This window comes from Indicator indicator, chromosome 11 (genome assembly GCF_027791375.1).
Source record: "Indicator indicator isolate 239-I01 chromosome 11, UM_Iind_1.1, whole genome shotgun sequence".
NCBI classification, from domain to species: domain Eukaryota; kingdom Metazoa; phylum Chordata; class Aves; order Piciformes; family Indicatoridae; genus Indicator; species Indicator indicator.
In genome coordinates, this window is record NC_072020.1 from 22,396,006 (window position 1) to 22,411,504 (window position 15,499).

General features: G+C 35.8%; 1 protein-coding gene across 6 annotated transcripts in view; it reads right to left on the reverse strand.

Annotated features, from left to right (window-relative positions):
• Positions 1-15,499, reverse strand: part of DGKB (diacylglycerol kinase beta) — a 298,275-nt gene that overhangs the window by 72,993 nt on the left and 209,783 nt on the right. For all 6 annotated transcript variants that reach the window (XM_054385164.1, XM_054385162.1, XM_054385161.1 and 3 more), the window contains 2 exons: positions 5,771-5,861; positions 45-240 (listed from right to left, as the gene is read on the reverse strand). In XM_054385164.1, the coding sequence (XP_054241139.1) occupies positions 45-240; positions 5,771-5,861 (287 nt within the window). The remainder of the gene's footprint in view (positions 1-44; positions 241-5,770; positions 5,862-15,499) is intronic.

Genomic DNA, 15,499 nt, shown 5'->3' on the forward strand with positions numbered 1-15,499 from the left:
GGACTCTATGGAGCCAGATGTGCAGTATTAATCTGTAATCTTACCTTGGCATACAAACTTCAATTCCTTGGCATCTGTGACAGTGGTTCTTTTATCTGACCTCTTCTTTTCTGTCCGACGGTGGCTACGTCTTTTCTTTGTCTCTCCCCAAAGATTCGATCCACCATGCATGCTTGGGATGTTCAGAATGGCAATTCCTTCCAGAGAAATATTGATTAAGTCTAGCTGAATTCCATCACACTGATTAGAAAGGAAAAAAAAAAAAAAAAAGGAAGGAGGGAAAAAAAAAAAGAGAGAGAAAGCAGCAAAAGAGAAAGAAAAATCAGAATGTTCTACCTAGCAGTTTTCTTAAGCAAGTTATTCTTGCACTGTTAATGGTTTATTCAGTGTTTACACTTAAGATATGCATTTATATCACAAAAGGAGATATGAGATAGGACCATATCTTCATTTAGAAGGCAAAACCTGATTCCCATTCGGCTCTAGATTGCTTAAGAGTGGGGGACCATTTGGTAGTCTTGTTATCATCTGATACCTAGTCATTGACGCAGGTGAAATATATCTGCAGCTTCCCTACAGCTAGTTGCTTGTTCCAGCTGTGTTGCCTGTCTTATAGTTCTACAATGATACTTGGGATTGTTATACCTGAGTCCTTTACACATGAAGCTTAATATAAAAGTCCCTGCATACAGAGCATATATAGCTTCATGGAAAAGGGTATAAGCAGACCCTGAGAACACCACACAGGTATTAGTTTCAATCCAAAAGCACAACTAGCACAATAGTATAGGGGTACACCTGACAAATACCTCCTACTCTGAGGTAAAATTAGTAAAACTGGGTACAGCAAAATGCTCATGTAGCTACAGCATTTCTTGTCCAAGAATTTCCATCAACCAGCCCTCTGAAATATGCAACATTGCCAAAAGAAAACAAAGGATATGGAGCTAAAGAAGAGGTATCAGTGCTCTAAAAGCCTTCCAAGACTTAGTGGACACACAGAAGAAATCTTACTCTGTGTCATAGTCCCCTTTAGTAATGAAATCATTACTGTAAGGACATCTTGTGTCACTAATGTGTACTTCTCCTCCTTCCTATAGCAAAACTGGACATTGTGGCATTTTATAGATACACATTCCTTTGCTAAATCTGTCTACAAATTATATCTTCTGAAGGGACCATCATTTTCACTTAAGGAGAATGGTTCAGGGACCTTAACTTACCAGCCTGTTCGGTGACAAACTGCAGCATCTTCTCAGGTGACAGAAGGCTTACATTTGCAAACACAGTTCACCTGACACACACTGCAAGAAAGGTACCTAGCTTGATAGGATACACCTAGCCTTTGCTGACTATAATTTACTAAGGCTAAGTCCTCATCGCTAGTACCACATTGTTTTAGGATCGAGTGAAGGTCCTAACACATATAAAACATAGCAAAATACTGAAGAACCTCCACAGAAGAAAAAAAGACCTGACTTCAGCTTACTACAGCTGAACCTGCAGGTGGGAGGCAATGCAAAAGCCAAGTTCCCAGGACATACACACTTAACAGCTTAGCTAGAGACAGAGCAGCTCCATGCCTCACAATATAGTTAGTGCACAAAGATATCCCGGCAAGTCACACATCTTAGAGTGTAGAGCAGCATGTTTTTAAAACATTAGATCCTACTCCTGCAATGTTCTGCAAGACAGTAGGGGGTCCAGTCATCCATTTAAAATTGATAAAGAATCTTGTTGTAATTCCAATATGCAATAACCAGGAAGAAAACCAGAAAAATAATTAACCATGCTTAAGTAATAGTCCACTGACATCTTGCAGCTGTTTGTACTGTGGGTCACTGGTACTTTTTCCTCTCTACCTAAACCTTTATCACAGCTTTGAAGAAGAAAAGCAAAAACATAAGTCAAAAACAAGTGCACAAAACTATTTGTTTACCCTAAACCTCCCTGAAATCACAAAATACAACTGCATTATAATGCATTCTCTGCATTTCCTTAGTTCTTCTAAGAGTGTTAATCTGAACAATTTCAACATTAAATTTCCGTTTACATTTCATATTTGCTCTTCAAGAATTAAATTTAAAACCTCTGAATTGTAAAGGGAAATCTTAAAACTGAAGAAACACTCCATATCTGGAAGTGAGTTGGCATTTGTAGCAACTACTGTAATTGAAAGTGTAACTTTTTAATTAGACTTTTCTTAGAAGAAAAAGGCATGGGTCTGCACTTCGCTGTTAGTTTGGATGGAAACTTGTGGTTCTCCTCTATATTTTATATGTATTAAATATTAAGATGATTTATTTTACTAAAAATTCTGCTCATGTGTATGCTCACTTACTGCTATACATTCTAGATAAACAGATATTAATTTCATAATTAAAAGTAATCTTGTGTAAATACCCTGCAGGCCTCAATGAATCAAACACATACTGTGTGTCAGGCCTCCCACTGTCTTCAAGTGGAATGTACTGGCTGGATAATTAGATAGTACATATTTTTTAACCTTATTTGCATGCATATTATATCTTTTGCACACTGACAAGCAGCAGTAACAACAAAAGTCAGATTACCACAGGGAATTCCCACAAAGAAGTCTTCATTTCTTATAATTTGCAGCCTAAATTAAAATAATTTGATCTTTGACAAGGATGAAATGTCAAGCAGAAGGGGGTCCTCTACAAGCCACGGCCTGTGGCTTCTGAAATCTGCCTAATTTATGTCAGTCACTTCTTAATACATATTTAAGTATTACACGAGAAAGATGATAAATATGCAATCTGACACCTTTGGTATTTCCCTGCTGTTAATTTATAAAGGTCTGGCGTCCCCCAAACTGACTGGAATTATTTAAATAAAAGAAGAATTGTGAAATAGGATGGCACAGGGTCTGGCTTCCATTTTCACTCAATATTGAACACAGCAGGTAGTACACTAAGACAATTATTTGACTACGCCTCAGAATCCCACAGTGGCGAGGAACTTTCTGAATTAGTGAAGGAGGATTTCTTTTGTTCACACACAGACAAGAAATTTGTGCTACAGGTAGCTCTGCATCGTCCTAACACATTCACATGCTATAACAACAAAACTGAGACGTGTTCTGCTCCTTTTTAAAACAAAAACATTCAGATAATGCAATGGTGCTGCTAAAAATAAAAAAGCATGCCTTTAAAATCTGGAGTATGCCTATCTAGATTAGAAATAAACACTAGGGCTTCTAGTTCTTTTTTGCTTTCTTTCCTGGCCTCACTCAGTCCCTTTTAGGGCACATTATATTTTTATACTTCACTCATTACATTAAGTATTTTCTAAGTTGAAAACATGCATATTCCAAACAGCTGAGATTAAGGCTTTGTTGTGTAACCTAGTGTCATATCATGCACGACTACATGATTGTTTAAACTCCTTTCCCCTAACCAGTCACACCAGGTGGTATAGGAGGCATCATCTAGTCCCATGATGCTTTTACAGCATTACAGGTATGGACCATGCTATCCCCACTTAAACTGCATCTATGCCTACACTCATTAAACACCCTTCACACACAGTTATTTGGAAGTAGAAATAAAGTGTAAGTGCTCTAAACCGTACAATCTTAAGCCTCATTTACGGAGACGTTGTTTTAGTTTTTGTTTTCCCTTTAGGACTTCTGTATCTGTCCTCCACTTCCTAGATCCCAATTTGAAAATAAAACCGCATCTTATTCTGAATAACATAAGAATTTAATGTCCAAACTTTGTTCTGCATCCCACACAGAAGAAAATATTCAGGGTATAAGAGACATGAATGTATATATAGAACTAAAAGACATGAATGTGTATCAAGTAAACCAAGCTTAATTAGATTAGAAATCAAATATAGGGTTGAACAAGTATTTGCCCACAAAATGTTTGATTGCTGTCTCCTAGTTCAGAGAGACAGATCCTTGACTTTCATGGGCTTTGTTCATTCAAAATGGGGCTGCAGAGTAGACACATTCTTTGAGCATTTTATTTGGAGCAAAATGTGGCATCATACATCAAGACCTCATTTACAGAATATCCCCAAGCAAGAGGCAGCAGGTTAAAAATCAGATGAAAACAGTGCTACTCCCAAGTGTTTCTAATGTTCAACCTAGGAATATTAGACACAAGCATATTGGCAAGCATTGTTTATTTGAAAGTAATTTACTTATTGTAAATAAATCTGTAAATAACAACCTCCTCACACTTCTCATGTAAACATTTTGGAAAGCATTTCCCCTATGCTTTTTCTGTTCCTAATTGTAGGAACAAAATGATAATGATCAGGATAGATGAAGTGAATATTAACAAACATGTCTCATATACTGGCAATGTAATACTTTATTGGCACTAACAGTGTTAATGATATGAATTGGTAATTACAGAACTGGCATCAAAAAGTTGTATGCATGTTTGTTTGCTTTAGGATGTTAGCATTTCATCACCCTTTCAGTGTTTACAATTAGTGGTTTAAGATCATATCTTAACATCACAGCTGTCAGACTATGCAAGATTTTTGCTGGATAGAAATAATTTCTTGGGAAAGCCTGCTCTTCATTTTGTATTTAATCAAAAGGTACATTTAACTTGCAGTATATTCAAATCAAACCAGATAAGCATTTCTCACAGTAACTAATCAAATATTTTTCAGGCTACATGTACTTAAAACCATATATGTAAAGCATTGTATTGGGAAGCAAGGGCTTTTTTGTTTGGTTTGTTTTTTTCCAGGGGTTTTGTTTGTTTGTTTGGTTTTATTTTTTTTTTTAAATCTAATGTGCATGGATCATGTTTCCACTTTCAAAAGCAACTTAAGAGTGTAACAGACAAGTGTGTCATGCAGATCTTAACAGTTTCAGTCTCAGTATTCTTTGTTACTGTTCAACTACCAGATCCATGGTCTGTTTCAGACTTCACTTTTCAGGAGGATTTGACCAGACTCTCATAACTCTCATCATACTTCTCTGTGTGCCTCATACTACTACACAAATACTCCACTGACATGAACAGGTTCTCATTACCATTGGAAAGGAAAAGCAACACAATTCTCTTGACAAATGATTTCATTATTTAACTTAAAACTCAGTTTTATACCTTTATATGTTTAACATTTTTCATTTGCTTATTTAGAAATATCTGTCCTTTAAACAATTTATGTAATGCAGCCATTTATTCTATCAGCTGTCAAAGGAGCAGTGGCACATTATTTTAAATTCTTATTTTGTCTCTAAGTATTCTGTGTCTTTTCAGTTAATGTTCAATGTATAATGGGAAGATGACCCCTTGTGCAGAGAGGAAAGCTATTTAATGAAGGGGAATGATTCCAAAATATAGATATACTCTTTAACCTTTATTCAGGAAAGTAAGTACAATTTTAGGGAATTGAGTTTTAAAGGTTATAAAAACTTGGGACCTAGAAATAATAAGATTTTTTTATTTTAATCCTGCAGCAGCTCTCACTCCCTCTGACAGTCTTTCATTTTTCCATCTGACCTAGTCACACTCTCTATTGATTTCTAATGTTATATTTCACCTTTTGACCTCGTCTACTGTATTAAGACTTCACTAATCATCAAACTGAACTTTGTTCCAGTGTGCAGGGCTACACTACAAACAGACATGATAAAAATATTATTTTGGAATATAGGGTCGAAAGGATGTGCACTGCTTTGCCTTGTTGGATTCAGGCACTCTGCACCCTTGCTCCCTGCGTTTCAGCCAAACTAGTGACATTTCAAGCATAAAGGCAACAATTAGTTTCTTACTTCTATCTCTACAGATTCATGCAGCTTCTTACAGGTGGCTGAGAAAGTTTCCGAAGTGCCAAATTCAAAATACCAAAATTTGTTCTTCATTCTGAAACAAGAAAAAAAGAAAAGAAAAAAGAAAGATCTTATTCACTATCAATATGAGACAAAAGTGATCATCCTGTCTTCCATTATAAATAATGGCAAAGGCTTGGGAACATGTGACATCCCATTTGAAATAGATGAGCTCATAATTTTCAAAGCTTAAATGTTGGTGTCAAGTTGTATGATATCCCCTAAAGGGATAACAGGAATGTGTTGAACTGACAGGTTCAAATGTACCTTTGACTTCTTTTTCAGTGACTATCAGAATATTTTTTGTCACTTAACCAGTGACATGCCTCAGAAAAATGTATCGATTTTATTTCAAGTCTTACACCTACCACACAATTTCTGATTCACAGTTAAAAATCTCAGTCCTGCAGGGTACTAGAATGTGCAAGCAGGGCACTCCCATCATGATGAAGAGCCAAGACAAAAATGTAGCTTGCCTTAAGTTAGCTAAAGGTAAATGCTTATTGTTCATGATGACAGATGAGATATTCAGTAAAAATTCCAGATTTAATAATCATGAGATATTTTGCAGGAGAGCTGTATTACAAGGTGATTAACTCGTAGACACATTTTAATGGTTGATGGGACCTGCATATTGAAGTTCATTAAGAGATCCTACAGAAAAATAAAACTGCATACAATGCTAGCAAATTGCTTAGTTTATCATGACAGCAGGCAGAGATTACACTTATTTTTATTCTTAAATACATAAAGCTGCACTTCTGTTTTACCAGATTTATTGAATACTGTTAAATACAATCAGGACATCAGCAGTACCATTTCAAATAAGTATGTGCAGTTTTGTTGAACTCTCGTGAGTAATTATTATTCTGTAACAAAACAAGAAGCTAAACTAAAAGAAAAAAAAGAGAATTAGAATTTGTTATTTGCACTTAGGAATTCAATATGAACACAGTTCATCCACTTGTATAAACTGTTCTCTGACACAGACACTGCACAGTGTGCTTGCAACTTGAAAATTACTCAGTTTGCATGAGCTAGAAGTGGAAAAGAGTGAAACACAGATGCAGATGACTGCCAACCCTGTCAGCAAAAGTAAAAATTCTACCCTTGGTACTTATTTCAAATTACAGATAAAAGTCTACTTAGTGGCTCTTAAAGTCCATTTAATGGTTCCTCAGGTCACAAAGGGAGAAGGGGCACTATAGTATTGACCATTCCCAGAAACCTACTGGCATGAGATCCAGCAGTTCCTGGTGCAGTACCAAGTGTGTAAGGATGTCCAACTTGGCAGCTTCCATTGGGTGGGGAACAAAAGAGCATTTCTGATTAAAGAGTTACAGTTGTTTCCAAAGGTTTTTGCATAGAACATCTGAAAATGTTTGGAAACCATTTTTGAGAACCTGCTCTGGGATAAATGGCATATTCTGAAAAGAGCTCCAACAATCAGGCAGCCTCGCTCAGATCAGATTCAGCTTCCAGACTCCAAGTGTCTGTCTGTAGAAGTGATCTGATGCATGTTCCTTCTGTACCTGTAGATTAGTTAGCATGCTGACATGCTGGCCTGGGATTTGCTCTATTGATACCAATGGATCTGAGGAAATGTAGAGTCTTGAATTTCCAAACAAAGTTAAACAATGTCCTGACTTCCTATTGGGTTCCTCTGGAAAATACAGACATAGCATTTTTCCTGCTACTTTCTGCAGAGGGACAATAAATAATAGATTAAAAAACATTACAAACTAATCTGAGGTAATCATTCAGAAAAATACTTTTCATTATTTGGATCCTACTACTAAGATGAACAAGGTTTTGCATTTCCTATTGTTATTCAGTTATTTTTAAACCAACCAAATCACTATTTTTCTTTATTGAAAAGCTTGCTTTAAATTGACTTACTAGCACTGTATATAATGAAATTTCACCTGCACAGACAGCTCTACTTTAGAGCCATTCAGTACAGATTGTGTCAATTTCAAGTATTCTGAGTTCAGTGTCCTATCACTGTCAGTGCAGTCAAGGTTTACTAGAAAATTTAGATCTATAAATCAAAACCCTATAGGAATCATATGATAGAAGTTTAAGCATCAGGTGAGGTTTCGACAGTAGATGTACTTCTTGTCATTGTAGTATACCCTATAAGACTCTATTAGGCCAATAAATGTAGTCCTGTGAGCCTGTCCTCCTGTCTCTAGTTGACTCTATCTCTGTTTTTAAGGATAGAAAGACAACCTACTTCACAGCTTTTCCAGCACAAAGACAGATGCAGACACAAATAATGTTATCTTTCCTTTTCAGAAGGATTTACCATCTCCCCTTGTTAGCCATGAAATAGAATAGATTGCATGTTTTAATTCAAATGCACTATATTCTTTATTGAACAGAAATTTAGTTAGAACTTTCCTTATACATACAAAACAAAGTTAAGTGTAAAGAAATCAAGACAGATTGTACCATTTCCATAAGTAGGACCAGGCTTATTATTATGGTAAATATTCTAGTGTTTACTGACAATTTTGTGCATTAAAAGTGTAACAAACTGAATCATGGGCTGACATAATGCCTATTTTCTCTCTCTTGTAGAGAAGTTGATAATTTAGACTAGCCCCAACTTTTAACAAGAGATGACCAAAATAAAGAAGTCTGTTTTAGTTAAAAAAGAAGAAAAAAAAAAAAAAAGCTATACAGTAGCACTTCTCTTTGCAGCACTGATTTTGTTGGAATAGGAATAGATTATTTTACAGGAAAGTGTTTTTGCATCTGCTTCAAAGTGCATAGCTAAACTCTTAAACAACTTTGTGCTTGAAAGAACAGTATAAATAAAACATCAATCATGATTAAAGGCTGACCTATCTAATCCTGTTATTGGATTACAGTATGTTAAAATATATACAGTGGATATAGGAACAACAAAACAAAAAACTTTACTTCAAAAGCCTTAACACCTTTTATGCTGGTAGTGTTCAACATCCTCAAGACCTGTGCAATTTTCTGATAAGTGGAACGATCTTAAACAGGGATGAAACAAACTGGCAAGACAGGAAGGCTAACACTGCCACTTCTTACATACAGTGTTTCTCCACTGTGGAAAAACACTCAAGTTTCTAAGTCTGATGTGTTTCTTGGAAAAGTTCAGGTTAATATTTGGTAATCAAGGCAAAATGATCAAAATGGGTTTGCTCCATTATCAGTTAATCAGAAACCCCCCTACTGCTAAAACTGTTTTATATAACCTTTCTGATTAAGCAATTACCAAGGCATGTCACTGAAAAATTGTCCTGTATCTAAATATGGAAACAGTAAATACTTTATTCCACAGCTGAAGAGCAGCTATACTTTCATTGCAGTATGTACACTCTGTCAGAACTTCCATAACAATAGATCAGCTATAGGCTGCTAATGAAAGGCCATGACACTGAAAATAAATATCTTTAAAGAAAGTCATATTCTGGTGTTATAGGTCTACAATTGGAGCAAGAATTTATCGCTACATTTGTAAGTTTGTCACATTCTCTATCACCTTCTATTTACATTTTTTTTTTGCTACTATTTAATTTACTATTTAAATCTATTATAGTTATTCCACTTCAATTATGCAGTGCCAAGCTTCAATGACTTGAGCTAAAAATTTCTACATCAGAGAAATTATTAACTGCAATTTTTATAAAATTTTGAATGAAACATTTTGGCCATTTTTGAAAATGACTGGAGGAAAATATGCATATTTGCTTATATTAAGCGTGCATGGTAACATACACTTTGAACTGTCTTAATACAGCTACACTTTTAGAGCAGAGACTTTAAATTTAGCACAAGGATGGCCTTGCATCAAGAATATGCCTCTGGCCATCTGCATGAAAATACATACAGAATTCAATTATATTATAACCATTTTGAAATACACCCTGGGAAAGCTTTATTTTCAGTATTCTCATATTGGCAGAGAAATTTTTATCATTTCATCTGTACAAAGTATAGAGATCTTCACCCTAGAAATCTTACCTTTTCCAAGGTAAATTTTTTGAAAAGTCCATTGCCAGGAAACAATCTCTACCAAAAATCTGCACAAGGCTGGTGGATAAGGAGCGTTTGATTTCCTCCATAAACTGAAGGAGTTTTTAAAATAAAAGTTATCCCAATTATGTGGCAGAAATACTGTTCGTCAGTGAGTGTCAAGAATTGGTCTCAATCTGTATCATAAACTCATGCAGTTTCCAGCTTAAAGCTCCCATTCTAAGAGCAGCATTCATGCACAACAATGCATAGACTGTAATGAATTTTATAAAAAGAGTAATTCCATGAGAAGGGGAAAAAAAATAGAAAAGAAGCCACAGAGAGTGGATGCTTATCATCTCATTCTCTACACTTATGGAAAGTGCTCCGAGCCACAGATTCAGGGTATTTAAAAGGAACAGGTCTCTCTGTCTCCCTTTTCCCCCTTGTTCACTCCTTTGTCCTCTCTTCTAAGGAAATATGGAATACCGTGTAGAAACATCTCTGCAGGGAATCAAAAGTACCAGAGAAGTGTACAGAAATGGAGATGTGAGACAGAGGTGTATTTCCACAGAGCAGAAATTGTGAAGAGTCCAAGGGGAGAAAGTGGTTGACAAGTATATGTGAAAAAAAAGGAAAAAGAAAAAAAGAAAGAGATCATCATCAGGGAAAACAGAGGAATCAAGAAAGAGAAGAATGAGAAAAAGATAGGAACCTGATTTCAAAATGCATTGAGTTCTGCAGTGCTGAAAGAGTGATGATAAGAGACAGAAGGGAAGAAAAACAAAATAATCCTAAAGGAGACTCAACTAAACCTACATATTTCTGAAGTCTGAAAATATGGATAATAAGGTCTAAAAATGAAACTGGGAGTATAGGAAATGCCATGCTGGGCAAAAAAGCTGAACATCTGTTCCAATATTCTGTCACTGACAGTGTTTAGCATCAGAGGCTTTGGAGAATAGTGTAAAACTTTGTGTAGTATACAGCTGGGAATAATCTAGCTCTAAGGAAGGTTTATTATTATTTATAATTCTATCAAATTGAAAGAGAGTACATTTAGATTAAAGAATATTTTTTTTTTATGATGAGGGTGGTGAGACTCTAGAAATGGTAACCCAGAGAAGCCATGTCCCATCAAGAAGCAAAAATTTATGAGGACAAATCATGACTTCTCATAAAATAACAACAAAACCCCCCAGCTCTCTAAAGTGTGTTTGAAGTTGCTGATTTTGGTTTCTTGAGTCATACAAGAGCAAGTTAAGTAAAATTTACAGCAGATTGCATGTCATGCTGATTGTACTTTGTATTTCTGGTAATAAAATTTGCTGTTACATTGGCTTTTATCTAATTAAATAAATATTCAATATCTGATTAAAAAGAACCCTTCAGTTGCTAAAAAATATTTTAATTCTTTGTACAATTCAATACAAAGAAATTTTTTCTTGAGTCATATCCCTCTCCCAGAAGTTTTCAACAGACAACATATTTTCCATCTTTTCTCTCTGTTCATAAATCTATTATCTAGGTAATTTTATACTTAGGTAAAATGATTTCATTGCAGCACATAATATATATTAATAAGAATGTATGACTTTTTCTAATGTTCCTCTTTTCTTTCCACTTCTGTCTTAACAATCATATAATTCCTGTCCTGCTTTATAATGAATCATACGCAAAGGCAAGGAAATAGCCAGTGGAGATGCACATCCATAAGAGATTTATGTATGACTGGCATGATTTTAATAGAGACATCATTGTCAGTTTTTTCTTTTTCCGTTATTAACTATACTTATGGCAAATCTAAGTGTTAATCTCTTATGGCACATAGCACAACCAGAGGTTGTACAGATAAGTGTAGAAGAGTGAAGGAACCTGAAAGAATAGTTCCAGCTTTACACAACAAATAAAATATTCACATTATTTTGCAATGATACCACTGGTAGTTGGAAAGCTACCCCATAAAAGCTTATACTATTAAGTAATGCTGTGAGATCGTTCTTCCTGACATTTATTAGTTCTACTGCTGCAAAGCTGCGTTTGACTCTATTCTGTCTAATATTTTATAACACAGTTTTACACTGTAGCTTGTATTTCTGCATGTAGTTGTTCTACAAACTCCACTGTCCACCAGCCTGTCCCACTTCTCCATCTCCTTGCCCAATTTTCTCCAAACTGTCTGCAGTTCGTACCAGCTGCAACCACCATCCTTCCCCCTTGCCTGTTCAATTCTACTCCTTACCTTCTACTGTGTTCTCACAGCTATTTGAAATACAAACAACACACTCCAATCATTTTAAGAGATTCAGAGTCCATCTAGGTACTACAATGCAGGAGGAACTCTACGACTTTTGAGCTGTACCTCAGGGTACATCTGTTTTGTGACAATATGGAATCATAAAATGATCCAGGCTGGAAGAGAACTCCAAAAGTCATCTAGTCCAGCCTCCCCAGCAGGGACATCCCCAACTAGACCAGATGCAACAAGATGTTCATGAGAAAAAAAAAAATAATGTATTTCTCCTAGAGTTATAGAAAAGTGGTACACTCAACTGAGACAAATGATAAGAGATTAACCTATGGCACCTGGTATATAAACTAGCTATTATAAAACAGTGGGATACCTTCCTGATATAGTTTACAATATATTCCTCCATGTAAGAGGGTACTGTTTCTAGTCTGTGATAGAAATACCTGGTTTACATAAGGAATTCTTACACTTGCTTTTGAACACATTCTGTTTTAATGACAGTTAGCAAGAATAAACACTCCACACAGTTTAGTTTCTCACAAAGTTTTCTTAAAAAGTATACTCAGTGGATCTGTGATTTAATCTGTCACTTTACTCCAGTTCAGGTACATTCCCGTAACGCTGCTTATATCCTTTGTGTCCATTCTCCAACACAAAGATTTCTGCTCTTAATATTTTACTTATTTTTGTCCACATATTTCTCCTCAGTTTCTTTCCCCAGTTCCCCAGTCTTGGGAGCAGATGCTGAGGCACCAATGACTCATTAATCTCAAGAGGGTTTTATCATGAACGAAAATAAACCCCATAAACAGTTCCACATTTACCATCCTTGGTCGTACTAGAGAATCAACAAAGCTCTTTTTCAGTAAAAAAACACTAAAATAAAATTTAAAAAGCCTTCTCTGTATATGTTATAATAGACTTACTATAACAGAGCAAGGTCACAGACCTTCACATTTCATCTTTAAATTACGTCAGATGAATAAAACAATTTTCCTTCCCCTTACCCACTAATACGGATATGTAAAAGCAGATATGACACTGAGTAGTACTTAAATTAATGAGACCATTGTTAAGGCAATTCAGAGGTTCAGGGACAGGCTTGCAAGGAGCAGCTCCTCACAGGCTGCTTCACTTGTACAACTGGAGCTCAGTTTTAGAAAACAAACATGTATATACCAGTTTTGTTTCCCTGTGATAGAGGTGATTGTATGTAATTAAAGGATCTTTTTCTCTACCAAATATTTTAACTCCCACTGAAAAGCTGAAGTATCTCAACACTGCTATTTGATTCTTGCCAAAAAATTTTTACATTCCCTTAAAGCACCTGAAACACTGTGCTTTATACCATTCCCAAGCAGAATATAATGAGGAGATTAAGGAAAAAAACAATAGCAAAACCAAAAGAAGAAAACAACATAATGCTGACAGGGAAGCAATGTGTAGCTCTCCTGTGAACACATGGGAGAAACATCACTTTCTGTGTAGGAGAAAATCTCTGATGAAATCTCTTTTTCCTTTGGATCCCTCCAAAAATATTTAAACCTGACAGGACTAGGGACAGACTCTGCCTGCCAGGGATTTACACAACTTCAAATTTTTTTTTTTTTTACTGAAAGAGCAGGTTTATGAGTTTCTGAAGCCTCACCCTTTTCAAGCTTCATTGCCTCTTATGTGAAGACCATTGAGAATGAGATGGCTTGCCTGGGATTTGGCTAAACACCATATTTAGGCATGTTAGTGCATTTGTCTACCTGTGAAGTATACAACTGTATTCTCATTGAAAACAAAAGACATCTATTCAAGTGCAACTGAAGGTGTGAGTCACCAGGCCTGAGTAAGCAAAAATGCTCTCCAGGCTTTCCTGTAAGAAATATGTGTCTCTCCATGGACTACAGTGAGAGCACTGACATCAGGTTCACATGTACACAGACACCTTTTGAGTCCTGCATTGAATCGTCTAACCTGAAACTGAAAACCCCTCTTGTTTCAAAACACACCTAGATAGATTAAAAGACCCCTCTCTCCTCAAACCCTAGAAGATAAATGAGGTCTCATTATTCCTTATTTTACTTGCTAAAACAGAATTTTAAAACAATAGCCTTACAAGTATTTAGGTGGGACAAGGCATTTATGCATCCTTATACCCAAGGCTTTTCGTGACTTACCGCAGAAGCAGACAAGATCTGAACCCTGTCTACCTGTGTTCCCTGTAGCACCTTAAATGCAAAAGGCAACATAAACTGTCCCATCTTCTAGGAATTTTTAAAAAGACATATAACTATCTTTGTCTCCAGAAAATGCATGAACACTGTGCCACCTCATTTCCTAATGAAGAGTTATGGCACAGATGCCATCTCTCATGTGCAGACCACTGAGCTCCCCCATTAAGCAACAGGACATTCCTTTCTATTTTGTAGGATATCACTCGTGTTTTTAAAAGGCCACCAACTTTTTAGAAACCTGAAAAATGTAACAATTAATGCTATATTTGTGAGTCTATATTTGTAGGCAATGTTTTTTTCCCCTGAAAGTTTAACACAGTCATCAGCTGTGGTTAAAAATGCTGTTCCGTAAATGTGCAGAGACTTCAGAATGCATTTTTAGTGTGACAGAAGGTCTTCACTTAGTAGAAATCAGGACTTAGCATTGAAAATGCACATGGTAGCTGTATAAATAATACATTGTACTACTATACTTACCACCTTACCCTTCAGAACACAAATTTAGAAAACTTTCTACATTGAACAGCACCTAAAAGGATGAGGCAGGCTGCCAGGCAGAGAGTAAAGCTAAGAACAGGGTAGTGGTTTTGCTCCTTGGTACAAAGCTGTGTGACCAAGTCATTCCATTAGAAATCTTCCTGGGTTATCAGGAAATAACTGACATGTAACCAGCATGTCATTCTTTCATTTGTTACAACGTTACAGTGAACACACTTGCTTTTTAATCCATGTGCTCCATTACAGTTTTAAATACATACAATCAAGAAATCAATTAATTTTCAAAAGAATACTTAAAATAAATATGCAAATGGTTCTCTATGTGCCTTCTAAGGAAAGTGCCTATGATTATATACATTCCACCTTGGTAAGTCTACAGTCTATCCCCTTTTTACAAGAACAATACACAAAGATCACTTCCAGAAATCTTCTGCCATTCTAATTTTTGGATAATTATAAGCTACAGTAATGGCAAATATAGCATCAGTGTCTGATAGGATTCTTTTCTGCAGCCAGGGATTTGGTAAGGAATCAACCTTTATGGGTGAAAATTCTAAGTTACTGAGTAAGCCTGGTAACTAGACCTGTGCTGCCTAAATTATATTTGTCTTTTACAGTGCCTTCAGTTTTACTTCTTATACTACAGCTCCATATTGCATTTCTAATCATTACTTCACCCCAGCTTTTCAAAATCTCTCACAGCTC